We start from the raw sequence: 12,026 nt of genomic DNA on the forward strand, positions 1-12,026 counted from the left end.
TTATACCCATATGTATTCGAGGTTCCCCGCAATGAATGGGCTGTCCTTCATCAGGCATCCTCCATCTCGAGATCCGGGTCGACCTCAGTCCCGAGATGCCTATCCTCGAGGAAGCGTCTGCCGACCAAGGCGTCTGGCAGGTAAGTCTGTCGAACCTTTCCGTCGCGATAGTTGGGGTTGTACTTGTACTCTGCGCCGTGGCCTAGGTCGCGCATGAGGCGCGTGGGCGCGTTCCGCAGGTGCAGGGGGACGGGGAGGCTGGCGACGCCGGGCTCCCTGAGGGCGGAGTAGGCGTTGTTGAGAGCGCGGTAGGCGCGGGTGCTCTTGGGGGCGGAGCAGAGGGCGACGCAGCAGTGGGCGAGGGGGATGCGGGCCTCCGGCATGCCGATCTGCTGGGTGGCCGTGTAGGCGGCCGTGGCGAGCGGGAGGAGGGAGTTGTCGGCCAGGCCGACGTCCTCGGAGGCGATGACGACCATGCGGCGGGCCACGAAGAGCGGGTCCTCGCCCGACTGGAGCATGCGCGCGAGGTAGTACAGTGCCGCGTCGGCGTCGGAACCCCGGACGGACTTGTGGAAGGCCGAGATGTTGTCGTAGTGCTGGTCGCCGCCGCGGTCGTACACGAGCGTCTTGGTCAGCGAGCCCTTGATGTCGTCCTTTGTCGGTGCGTCGGGTCCGCCGCGGGACGCGAGCGACATGGCCAGCTCCAGGAGGTTGAGGGCCGTGCGGGCGTCCCCGTCGCTGAAGCGGGCCAGGTAGCTCAGCATCTCGTCGTCGAGCAGGTGCTGCGTCCCCCCGCCGGTGGCGCCGGTGCTGGTGCCGGTGTCGGTGCCGGCGCCGGCGCCAGTGCTGTTGTCTGTGCTCGTGCCTGTGCCTGTGCCTGCGCCTGCGTCTGTGCCCGTGCCGAGTTCCTCCGCCATTGCCCTGCGTAGGATGCGGACAATGTCCTCGGTGTCGAGCGGTCTGAGGGTAAAGGTTCGGCAGCGCGACAGCAGGGCGTTGGCGACCTTGAAGCTCGGGTTCTCGGTCGTGGCGCCGATGAGCGTGACGGTGCCGGACTCGACGGGGTTGAGGAAGACGTCCTGCTGGGCCTTGTTGAAGCGGTGGATCTCATCGCAGAAGACGATGGTCCGCCGGCCCGTGAGCGCCAGGTCGTTGGCCGCCTCGTGGAAGATGCGCTTGCACTCCCCCACCCCCGTGCTCGTCGCGTTCATCTCGATGAACCGGCTGCCCACCCGGCTGGCTATGCACCGCGCTATGGTGGTCTTGCCCGTCCCCGACCCGCCCCAGAGTATCATGGACGGTACGCGGCCCGACTCAATCAGGGCCCGGAGGACGCCGTTCGGGCCCACCAGCTCCTGCCCGCACACGTCGTCCAGCGTCCGCGGACGCATCCTGTCGGCCAAGGGGGCGGCCTTTTGCGTCCGCGTCCTCTTCGATGCCCTCTCATCCTGATTGCTATTCTGATGTCCTCCTCCTCCTCCTCCTCCTCCCTCCATCTCTTTGTCTTGCCGGCCAGCATCCTTGCCGTCGGCCGTCGTTGTTCGCGTCGATGTCGTCGTCGTCACTGCCCCGGGTCCCTCGTCAAATGACCTCTTCTGCGCCCCGTTGGCGGCCGGCGTCACGACTGTCCCGTTCGGGTGCCGTTTCGCTACGGGCGTCGAGAAGAAGTCGGACGCTCTGCGCTTGACCGGTACCGACCCTGCTGCTGCTGCTGCTGCTGATGATGACGACGACGACGATGATGGTACTGTCCCTGCTGACCCCTTGCTGACCCCGTTCGTCTGCGATTGCTGTGATGATGGTGACGATCCCGCCAGATGCGTCTCGCAGTTGTTGTCGATGTGACTGTTGATGTCTGAGGTGGTGACTAGCTTGGAGCAGATGGGGCAGTTGACTGCCATGGTCGTCGTGGTTTCGGATCCCCTCGTCCCAAGAGGCGGTGATGTGGTTTGGGGAGAAGTGATGACTGTACTGTGGCAACCGGTGGTTTTTTTTTGGCTGGCTGGTTGAACTGGACGGTGAGAGACGCGTTTATTAAAGTGGTCATGACGCGCCTGCGGTGGTGTGGGGCTGTACTTTCTCTCCGTCATCTCTACCTCTTCGTCGCTCTGTTACTACATCTTACTCTGCTACAGTCGACTGGAACAGATATCCATACGCTTCTGTATATCCTGAACAGGAGTTCGAGAACAAGTGCCGCTCTATGACCTTATTCTCCATTCGCTGACCGGTCATAGCTTCCACTTACCCTTGATAGTATCAATACAGACAGGTAGGTATACAGGTTCACGAAAAGAAGAGATAGAAGAGAAATATAAATGTGAATGTATTCGCTTCCGTAAAAGGTGTCAACTACACCTAATCATCCCTCCCACGCCATGAAAAATACGCCTTGCGACCATTCGGGTATGAGACGAAACCAAGCAAGCAGAAAAGGAGGGAGAGAGCTGCCCCTCCAGAAATTCCTCAATGGTCGATGTAGTAGCAGTGTAGCACTTTGGTAGATGTAAAAGATTCCCGTCAGTTCCACCCATCCCCCCCGATGCAAACATGCCCGGTAGAAGGAAGAAAGATGGAGAGTATACAGACAAGGGGAGGACAGTGTGAACGAGGCCAGATGGATGTGTTCCTCTTCCTCTTCTTCCTTCCCTTCGTCCATTGCTGTCGAAGATGAAGTCACAAGGTACGTTTAGGAGGATAGGACTTCTTTCATCGGAAGGAGGGGGGTAGAGGAAAGATGGAAAAGGAAAAGGATGAGAAGCGCAGATCAGCCAAACGACTTGAGAGATCGTACCTTGGGCGAGGCGAGCCCCCCCTCGGCCTTTCGCTTCCCCAACACCGTGGCCGACGTGTCGGACGAGAGTCGGGGGGTTCCCTCCCTATCCCTCGTGGCCTCGTCGTGGCACGAAGCGTGGTACGCGCGGCCCCCGACGAGCACGGCGTCTAGCCACACCCACTCCTGCGCCGTGTCGAGCCACTTGTTCTCGAACTTGTCCTGGCAGATGGGGCAGACGTTGTTGACGCCGCTGGTCGGCTCCGGCACCGCCATGTACTTTGGCTTGGCCGCCTCGGCAGCCGCCTTGGACGCCTCGGCCGCCCTGTCCTCCTGCGCGGCCAGGTGGTCCGAGTCGACGACCTCGCGCGACTGCAGCCAGTCCTGAGCGTCGACGTACCAGCTCCGGTGCGAGCCGCGCTTGTCCGCCTCGGCGCCGCGCTGGTGCACCCGGAAGTGCCAGTCCATGTGCGCCATCTTCTTCTTCCGACCCTCCTCGTCCGTCTTGAAGCGCCGCCCGCACTGGGAGCAGGGGGGCCCGAGCTGCTCGTATAGTGAGGAGACAATTTTCGGCGGTGCCCTGGGTGGTATCCGAGTCAGTCGAGTCTCCGTCGTGCTTTTCTTCCTCCTGCTGCGTTGCGTTGGGGGGGGGGGGGGGGGCCGGTACTCACGGTTGCCTGAGGGATGCCGTATCCAGGCCTCCACGGATCGGTGTCCCCATGGCGGCCATGGCTCGTTGGGCAGAAAGGATGTTGGCGATGTTGGCGGGGATCGCGGGCGGCGCCGGCGCAACCGCCGGTGCTGCTACCACGTTGGCGGGCGTCGGTGTAGATGGCAAGAGTCCGACCATACGGAGCTGGTCTAGCAGCGAAGAGGCACCGCCGCCGCTCGGTTCAGGAGCCGGTGCTGGCGCCGGTGCCACGTACGGTGCTGCTGCCGGGGGCGCGGCGACGGCAGGTGGCGGGTTGGGAGTCGACCGTTGCGACGACTGCCGTGCCATGAGCGTCGCCAGGGCTCCGGCGCCTAGGAGGGAGTCCAGAGTCAAGGGAGCTTGGCCGGACGGCTGCGACGCCGGAGCTACGGGAGCTGCCGGCTGGTGCTCGCGGGGCAGGATGGGGTACGCGGACGGCTGCTGATGCTGCGGCGGTGCCGGGTTCGGGCGGTGGGACGAGCTCCTTAGTGTCACGGCGGCCAATTCTGTTACTTGGTTTTCAATGAGCGCCAGCTGCTCCGGTGCCACGCGCCCGCTCTGTACAATGGGCTGGAGATCCAGCAACGCTCTTAGCCTAGTCTGGGCGCCTGTATCGTGCGGGTTCTGCGAGGCTTCCGCCCTCATGGCCACAATCAGATTATGAATGTCACTGCTCAACGTCTCTACGTGGACTCCGCCCGGCAGTGCGCCAGTTCCGTAGCCGGGCTGCTGATGAGGTACGCCGGCGGGTACCGGGGTGGGTTGCTGAGAGTAGGGCTGGCGTCGGGTCAGTGAAGCCGTCATGGAGCTGTCATGTCGGGCACGCTTCATCCGTGGGCTTTATCCGTGGGTCTGCTGCTCACCTGTCCTTGTCCGGGGTACATCATCTGGGCACTGGCGGGGTCGGCCGATGGCATGCCGTACGGATGGGGGTGCGACTGGGGGGTCAGGCCGGGAGTCGCGCGCATCGCGCCTGGCGGTGTCGGGCTGTTTCGGTGGGGGGTCATGGCAGACCTTGGCCTGCCCGGGATCTGCGTCTGCGGCATCATGGCCGCCTTGGCCTTCATGAGGGCATTCTCGATCGGTCGGACAAGCTCGGGCGAGAAGACGGGCCGGGTATCTAGGGCTCCGGCGACGGGCAGCTTCCACGTCTTGAGCATCTCCTCCATGCGCTTGCGCGTCGGGTTGTCGACAACGGTGTAGGCTTCCATGAAGATCTTGAAGAGATTCCGGCCGAGGTATAGCGTGTAGGGCGTGCCGACATTCTTGACGATGGAATCAAGGACGTATAGGGCTGGCAGCTTCTTGGCCGGCGCCGTCTGCGGGTAGGAATCAGCCATCAAGTCCTTCCACACAAGCACACGCACACGGAGGCAGTAGGTAGCGAACGCATTGGAGAGAGGCGAGCCTGCTTTCAGACAGCAGAGCTGGCCGTCTTTCAGGACCTGCTCGGATCGTAGGGGGGTACTTACCTTGATGATATGTTTTTCGAGTACTTCGGCAATGGCGAGAGCATGGTTCGTATTCTCTCGGGCAATCACTGTCAGATTGCTGATCTCGAACCGCGTGTTCTGGCTGAGATCCTCGAGGGCCTGACGATAGTCCTCGGCCACTTCCTCCGCTTCATTCGACATTTCCGAATGCGCGTGTGTGGTCTTGCTCGGTTCTAGTAGTTTTTTTTCTTCTTTTTTTTTTTTTTTTGCCTGAGAAGGTGTCGCGACCCAGCAGCAGACGGCGATGATCAAACGGTTGGCCGCCGAGCGGGACCTTTTTAAAGAGGACTTGGCGGCAGAGGGAAAAGGAAGAGAGAGAGAAACGTTTCCCCGAGACACTAGGAGGAAGCACAGTCTAAATCAATGTCCCAAGGAATTTATTCCCAAGTCACTTTTTGGTGGTTGGCGAAGCGGAATCCCCCCTGTTCACCATAAAAGAAGAAATGCACCCAGATCCAGCCAAAAAAAAAAAAAAAAAAAAAAAAGCTCTAGGACATCCAAACACCACCGAATCAACCCAGCATGAACCAGTAAGAAGATTACCGAGAGAAGGGAGAGGGAGAGGGAAGCCACGTGCTATTCAGCTGTGTTGTCTTCTGGCTTCGATCTCGTGGTTCTACCTACGTTGAACGCGCTGAAATGCTTGGACAAAAAGGGCAAGATGGACGACAAGATCGCGTCCCTCTGTTCAGAAGGATAGAAAATGCCGCCTTTGGCAAGTTAGGATGGGCGGTATGGAACTGCAATGATTCCACGATACAAGTGGCGATGCCCAAGCCACGGTTTCCGGTACAGATGAGCGCCCTGGGGGTGGGAGTTGGTGAGGATGCTTGGGCGAGGTTAAACGAGGGTGAAGGAAGGATGGAAGATACTAAAGATATCGCGAAGCTAATGCTGAGGCTGGGCCAAGCTAGTGTCCACGTGATTACGTGATCATATCTGGTGTCAGTACTCGTTCTCGTACGACGAGGACATTGGAACGAACAGAATCACCCTACACACCACCAAAATACCAGACGTTCCGTCACAGCAAGATTACCTTGATCAGTCGATATCCATATATATATATATATGTATACATACATATATGATCATGTTGAATTGGATAGAAAACGCAGAAGAGCGAAGGAGGTAAAGTGAAATTACATAGAGGGACAGATTAATTGGTACTGCTTTTTGGCATAGCCCAAACGGGGGGGTATTTCGAGAAAGCAGACGAAACAAGAAGAAGCTGGAACTCCCGACGCGTATCTGAACGAGATGAAAACCGTCGCCCTTACACCCCATGCTAAAGAAGATAAATGACAGAAGGAAAGGCGAAGAGGGAGAGATGAGGCAAAGGAAATTTTCTTCCTTCCTGTCTAGAACCGCGACATGTTGGCCTCCGAGTACCGGCTACTAGCCGGCCTTCCCTTCCAAAAAGCCGGGTGAAAGGCATTGCTCGGACGGGCGAGACCGGGCTGGATGGGGCTGGTCTGGGACTCGTCGTAGTCGTTGTGGGAGGGGTCGTCGTGTGCGTCGTGGGCAGCGACACGGCTGCTGTCCTCGGACTCCTTGCCGTGAGGAATAGGATGGCTGATTTCGAAGCGGGGAAGCGAGGAAGAAGCGTTCTTGCCCCCACCACGACCGCCGCTGGCCATGCCGGCCTTCTGCTTGGCCTTGCCGAGAGCGAAGCCGAAGACGCGACCGGCCAGGGTCTTCCTCCCGCCGCCGCCGGACGACGAGGATGCGTAGGCGCTCCCGACGTCGTATTCCTTCGACGGGTTGGAGGCGTCGGCCGAGGCGGCGCCGATGGTGCGGATCACACGGACGTTCTGGCCGCCGAGCCAGTCATGCAGGGCGAAGGTGGCGACGACGTTGAGCAGACCGAAGACGAGGTTGAGGATGCCCGAGGCCAGGACGAGGCGCCACCAGGGCATGCCCAGGTCGTCGGCCTGCATCTTGGGGTTGTTGAGCTTGCCCAGGATGTCGCAGCCGACCATGACGAGGGCGAATCCGAGCCAGCCCAGGCCGTGGCGCGGCGAGAAGGCCGGCCAGTGCTGCTCGAAGAAGCGCTTGCCGAAGGGGAGCTCGGAGATGGCGAGGAACAGGGAGACGGCGCTCATGAAGACGAGGGAGGCGGCGTCGAAGACGAAGTAGGCCTTTGTCATGTTGATCTTGACGGCCAGGGCCCAGAAGGAGACGACGGCGGTGCCCAGGACGATGATGGTGCACACCCGCAGGACCTGGAGGATGACCATGCTGACGCCACGCTTGACGAAGCCGCCGAGGAGGAAGGCGAAGACCATGGTGAGATGAGCCAAGAGCGTCTCGGGGGAGGGGACTGATGACAGAGGGATGGCTCGTCAGCAAGGGGGAAAGCACACGATGACAAGACAGCGCTGGGGATTCGGTTTTCGGAGAAGGAGGGAGAAGACTCACAAAGGTCTGATCAGAGGGGGTATTATCTCCTTCGTATATGATACCGGAGGCTGCTCTCCCGCTCCCACGGCAAAGAGCAGATGATGATGATGACGATGATGCACAGAGGAATGCAATAGAAACAGGCCAGCCTGTATATCGTGACAAATGTAGGATGAACGAAATCAAGAAGAAAGGAATCAGAAACAGAACAAAGGAAAAAAAGAACCAAAAAAAAAAGAAGGGAAACAAGAGAGCTGCTGAGGGTTAGTAGGCCGACCTGAGGGTATACATTATTGTCTCGAGAGAACGAATGGATGGGACAGGCAGCATTGTTCTTATTATACATATATTCACTTTGAGATATCTCTGCTACTACGTTACAGCCCACCACGAATGAGTGTGATAGTTACCGCCCTGACCGATTCACCAGTCAGTCTGACGAGCAAGCAAGCGCCCGACTGGAAAGACCATGGATCAGGAGTAGAAATAGAACTAAAAAATAAAAAATAAAAATCCCGATGGACAAACCGTCCGAGAATAGGGTGTCACCATGTATATGTTTCCACACGAGCCTTGTCTAACCACGATGGAGCAAGATGATTCGATGATCATAAAAAGTAATTGAAGAAGAGAAGGAAAGAAATTAAGAAGGAAAAAACAACGAACGGATACTAGACAAATCATGGCCTGGGCGGTTCTGGAAAGATCTTGCTGGACTGGTCTGATGTGTCTGTTTCATGGCCGCGTCGGTGTCAACCTGTGGATTACGTCGGTAGGATTGGGCGGTCTGTCATGGGAGTGAAATCGGTGCATACATAGTACGAGTATGAGTATAGAAAGTGAATTTTTCAGGCATCGAGAGCCAGTCTCCGAGGCCTTGCATGGATCCAGAATCTCGGCTGAGTGATGATTGATAATTCGTATATCGGGGATGACGAGGAGGGAGGGAGAGAGAGGAGGGTCGAACTGAGGTCGGGTGTCGATTGGACATGGTTGACCGGCAGACGGTTTCAGACTTGCAAGCGCCGCGGGACGCGCCTGAGGGCGGCAACGTTTCACCACCCTTCTGCGCGAGAGAAACCGGGTCGGCATTCCCTGGCGGGGGTTTGCTTCTGCTAGGGGAAGTCAGACGAGGACGGAGAATGCCGCGCATGTGATTCTGTACAGATTACATGGTGCCGGTAATAGTGATGATGACGGCACATTAGTATCTGCATCGTCCCGTGCCCGTAGTTCTGTAGATGATCTCTCTGTCGTGGAAGAGAAGCCGCGTGGTGGTGTTCCCACGATCTTCTGGACCTGACGGTGACGGACGGGTATCGATTGACGGCTCTGCAACACGGATAGAGACGGCGCATACTCAGTGTCTAGAGGGATTCCTTCTTCTTCTCCTTCTTCATCTTCTATCCCCCCCCCGCCTCTGCAAACGTCTTTCCCTACCCATCAGATGGATAGCAGAGCAGTAGTGACGGGACTGACCGGTGATGTCGGGGTGAAGGTTGTGATATTTGCCACGACGCGAATGATTGATCTCTGACAGAGCGCAGTGTTCTGCGTGATGACCCAGACAGCAGATCCCACGGTATTTACAGGCACCGTCAAGCAGTGTTTGCCCTGTAATGCGTGATTATAGAGCGGATAGTGAATAGCCTACAGCGCCAGGGTCACCGTCCCACGGCTCAGCGTCTCCCCCATTGGCTGGCCTTGCCCATCATCCCACACAGCCTCACTCACCACCATGGCCATTCTGCCCTTTTCCGAGGTCATCCGCCAATCTCCATCGTCGTAATCAAGTGGCACTTGATAAAAAAACTATATTATCTTCTCTCTCCTCTCTCCTCTCCCTTCTCCCTCACTTTTCCTTTTCTCCTTCCTTTTCGTCCCCTCTCGTTCGAAATCAGATCGACATCGTCGACACCTCCACCCCATCCACACACAGTCCTCACTCTCTCCATCTCTACCGATCTCCGGCGATAAACTCGTACCCGTACCGATTAATAAACATAATGGCTCGTGGCAACCAGCGCGAAAAGTCCCGCGAGGCTAACCTCAAGAAACAGGCGGCTGCTGTACGGACAACCTACCCCAATATACCTGCCTAGCAACAGAAAGAAAAAGAAGAAGAGGCGAAGGTCCGCTGACGTGTACTATCCGAATGAAATAGAAAAAGGGAAACACCCTGAGCGGTTCCGAGATGCAGCGTGCCAAGGAGACTGCTGCCGATATCATGCGCAAGAAGCAGGCTGCCGGTGAGCCTCCTCCTCCTCCTCCTCCTCCTCCATCCTTCTCAGCCTCTGTCCCTTTCTTCTCCCGATATCAGATTGCTCCGAAATGCTAACCTCTCTCTTTGCTCTGATCAACAGCCGAGGCTAAAAAGGCCGCCGAAGGAAAGAAATGATGATGCCAGTACGAACCGCGCGCTCTACGATCAGGACGAGACGAGTTTTCCTCTTCTTCTTCTTTGGGTAGAGCAAGGGCACAAGATTAGACGAGCGGGGATGGGATCATTTATCTAGCATGACATGGGCGAACGAGGAGCAGAATACCTTTTTTTGGCTGATTTTTATTTTTTTTCATCATTCCTCTTATTAGACCTGTCTGAATACACTAATCAACATATCATCGTTTTCTCCTTGACAATACTGCAGTCTAGTATCGCCATTTCGCAGAGTCAAGGACGGCCAGATCGCAGGCCAATTGAAAATAGCAGATTGACAAGTGAATCACAGTAGAAGGCGAATCTTGAAGAGAGCAAGTCACAAGAGAGAGAGGGGGGGGGGGGGGAAGCAAGCAAGTCAGGAGAACCAATATTTTGTCGTAACCTGCACGACACCAGCCATATGTATTCATAAAAGCAGTATAAAAAAAGAACATTATATAGTGACCCTCATCCCCTAAGAAACGCTGGATAGCTACCGGTCTAGGTAGCACCTTGATCCCGCTCTTTTTTTAAAAAGATTCCCTATAAGAAAGAAGAAAAGCAAACATCTTGATGCGTGGCTTACACACACAAGAACACAACCCATGGGGGAGAGAAAAAAAAACCCCTCCAAAAAAAAATGCACCATTAAGCTCTCTCTCTCTCTCTCCATCTCCAGCTCGTTCACCGGCACGCGCGCGCAAGTCTTCAAGACTCCAGGAGAACATCGTCTCCCTTAAACCCTGGCGTCACCCATGGGAAGAGAGCCGGCCATGCCGCCGATAGAGCCGAGACCCTGAACAGAGCTGGCGGGGAAGCCGCCGGCGCTGCAGCTGACCACACAGTGGCAGCTCCCGTCCGAGCCGATGAGGCCCTGTCCGGGAGTGGCGCCGGTGCCGCCGCCGACGAGGGTGGTACCGTTGTTGGCAGGAGGGGGGGCCGGGGTGGGGGTGGGGGTGGACTGGGCAGCGTCGCCCTCCTGCTGGATGGCGAGCTCCTTGAACTTGGCCTGAGACTTCTCGGCGGTAGGGTTGATGGAGAAGACCATGCCCTTTCCGCAGTGACCCATCTGCTTGCAGTAGAACCCTGATGAATGCTATCAGTATGACGTGTACGGATACCCATCGAGCTCGGAGAATGTCGAGCCCGTACGAGGGGAGAGGGGGAGAGAGAGAGGAGAAGAACATACAGAGAGGCTCGGTGGTGGTGACCTGCATAGCAACCTGGGGAGGAGGAGAGACGGCATTGTCGGCGTTGGGCTGGAAGCCGGTGTCCAAGCCGCCGTCCAGGGGATCGCAGGGGGTGGCGAAGCTGGACTGGGTGACGGTGTGGTTCTGCTGCATGAACTGGAAGATGACCATGTCGCCGACGGGGACGTCGTTGAGCTGGTCGGGGATGTAGACGAGGTCGTCACCGCCGACGATGACGGTGTGGGTGGCGGCGGCGGCCGGGGGGGGAGGGGTGCCGGCGGCGGGGGGGGCGGTGACGGTCTGGGTCACGGTGACCTGCTCGTTGATCTGGGTGGTCTCGGCGCCGCCTCCGGGGTTGGCCCAGATGATGATGATGTTGGCCACCTCGGACACGCCGCCGATGATGTTGTTGTTGCCGATGACGTTGGTGTCGCCTCCGGAGCTGCCCAGCTTGCTGAGGCCGCTGAAGCTGCTGTCCTCGACGACGTTGCCGTCGCCCACGACGTTGACGTCGTCGCTGCTGTGACCGCTCAGGTGGTGATCGCGGATGGCGTGGACGGTACGACGTCCAGAGTCGCGACGGAACTGGTTGACGCGGGCGCCGGAGGCGAGCATGGGAGCGGCCACGAGGCCGAGGGTGAGGGCAGTGAATGACTTCATCTTGTCCTAGTTCCTGTTCTCGTCGTAGTTGTTTTTTTTTTTGTAAGAGGGTAGAGAGAAGGGAAGACGTCCGCGTTAGGAAAGGATTGCGAGGGATGTTTTGAAGAAGAATAAAAAAAGAAGGGTGAAATCGACCAAGCGACTATTCAAGCATAAAAGATGAGGGTATAATATAATGTTGCTTTAGCGAGTGCCTGCTCGTCAAGAATCGAATGAAAGACAAAGAAACAACCCAAAAAGAGAGGGAAAGGGAACACTTCACAAGCTGGAGGACGGACGGAATGAGTTGGAAGATGAGAGGAGAGGAGGAGAAGGGAAAACAATGATATCGGTAGTTCCCCAAGGTTTATATCCAACTTTTCACCCCCCCTCTTCGCCCCCCCCCCCCCCCCCCCCC

At 57.4% G+C, this 12,026-nt stretch overlaps 5 protein-coding genes across 5 annotated transcripts; 1 reads left to right on the forward strand and 4 right to left on the reverse strand.

The window, feature by feature from the left end:
- Nucleotides 1–50: 50 nt before the first annotated feature.
- On the reverse strand, nt 51–1,496 carry GMORB2_2075 (putative ATPase; the record flags this gene model as incomplete). The annotated part of the gene is made up of 1 exon (XM_035464055.1): nt 51–1,496. One exon carries the CDS (start codon nt 1,494–1,496, stop codon nt 51–53), a length of 1,446 nt encoding a protein of 481 aa, XP_035320319.1.
- A 1,271-nt stretch (nt 1,497–2,767) lies between these two features.
- GMORB2_2076 (pre-mRNA cleavage complex 2 protein Pcf11) lies at nt 2,768–5,098 on the reverse strand (the record flags this gene model as incomplete). Its single annotated transcript, XM_035464056.1, has 3 exons — nt 2,768–3,353; nt 3,445–4,241; nt 4,328–5,098. 3 exons carry the CDS (start codon nt 5,096–5,098, stop codon nt 2,768–2,770), a joined length of 2,154 nt encoding a protein of 717 aa, XP_035320320.1.
- A 1,220-nt stretch (nt 5,099–6,318) lies between these two features.
- Nucleotides 6,319–7,245, reverse strand: GMORB2_2077 (uncharacterized protein; the record flags this gene model as incomplete). Its single annotated transcript, XM_035464057.1, has 1 exon — nt 6,319–7,245. The coding sequence occupies one exon, from the start codon at nt 7,243–7,245 to the stop codon at nt 6,319–6,321; it is 927 nt and encodes a 308-aa protein (XP_035320321.1).
- A 2,121-nt stretch (nt 7,246–9,366) lies between these two features.
- On the forward strand, nt 9,367–9,758 carry GMORB2_2078 (4F5 protein family; the record flags this gene model as incomplete). The annotated part of the gene is made up of 3 exons (XM_035464058.1): nt 9,367–9,429; nt 9,525–9,609; nt 9,724–9,758. The coding sequence occupies 3 exons, from the start codon at nt 9,367–9,369 to the stop codon at nt 9,756–9,758; spliced, it is 183 nt and encodes a 60-aa protein (XP_035320322.1).
- Nucleotides 9,759–10,515: 757 nt separating this feature from the next.
- On the reverse strand, nt 10,516–11,629 carry GMORB2_2079 (uncharacterized protein; the record flags this gene model as incomplete). Its single annotated transcript, XM_035464059.1, has 2 exons — nt 10,516–10,865; nt 10,969–11,629. 2 exons carry the CDS (start codon nt 11,627–11,629, stop codon nt 10,516–10,518), a joined length of 1,011 nt encoding a protein of 336 aa, XP_035320323.1.
- Between the last annotated feature and the right edge of the window lie 397 nt (nt 11,630–12,026).

The sequence above is a fragment of the Geosmithia morbida genome, assembly GCF_012550715.1.
Source record: "Geosmithia morbida isolate 1262 chromosome Unknown scaffold_11, whole genome shotgun sequence".
NCBI lineage: Eukaryota > Fungi > Ascomycota > Sordariomycetes > Hypocreales > Bionectriaceae > Geosmithia > Geosmithia morbida.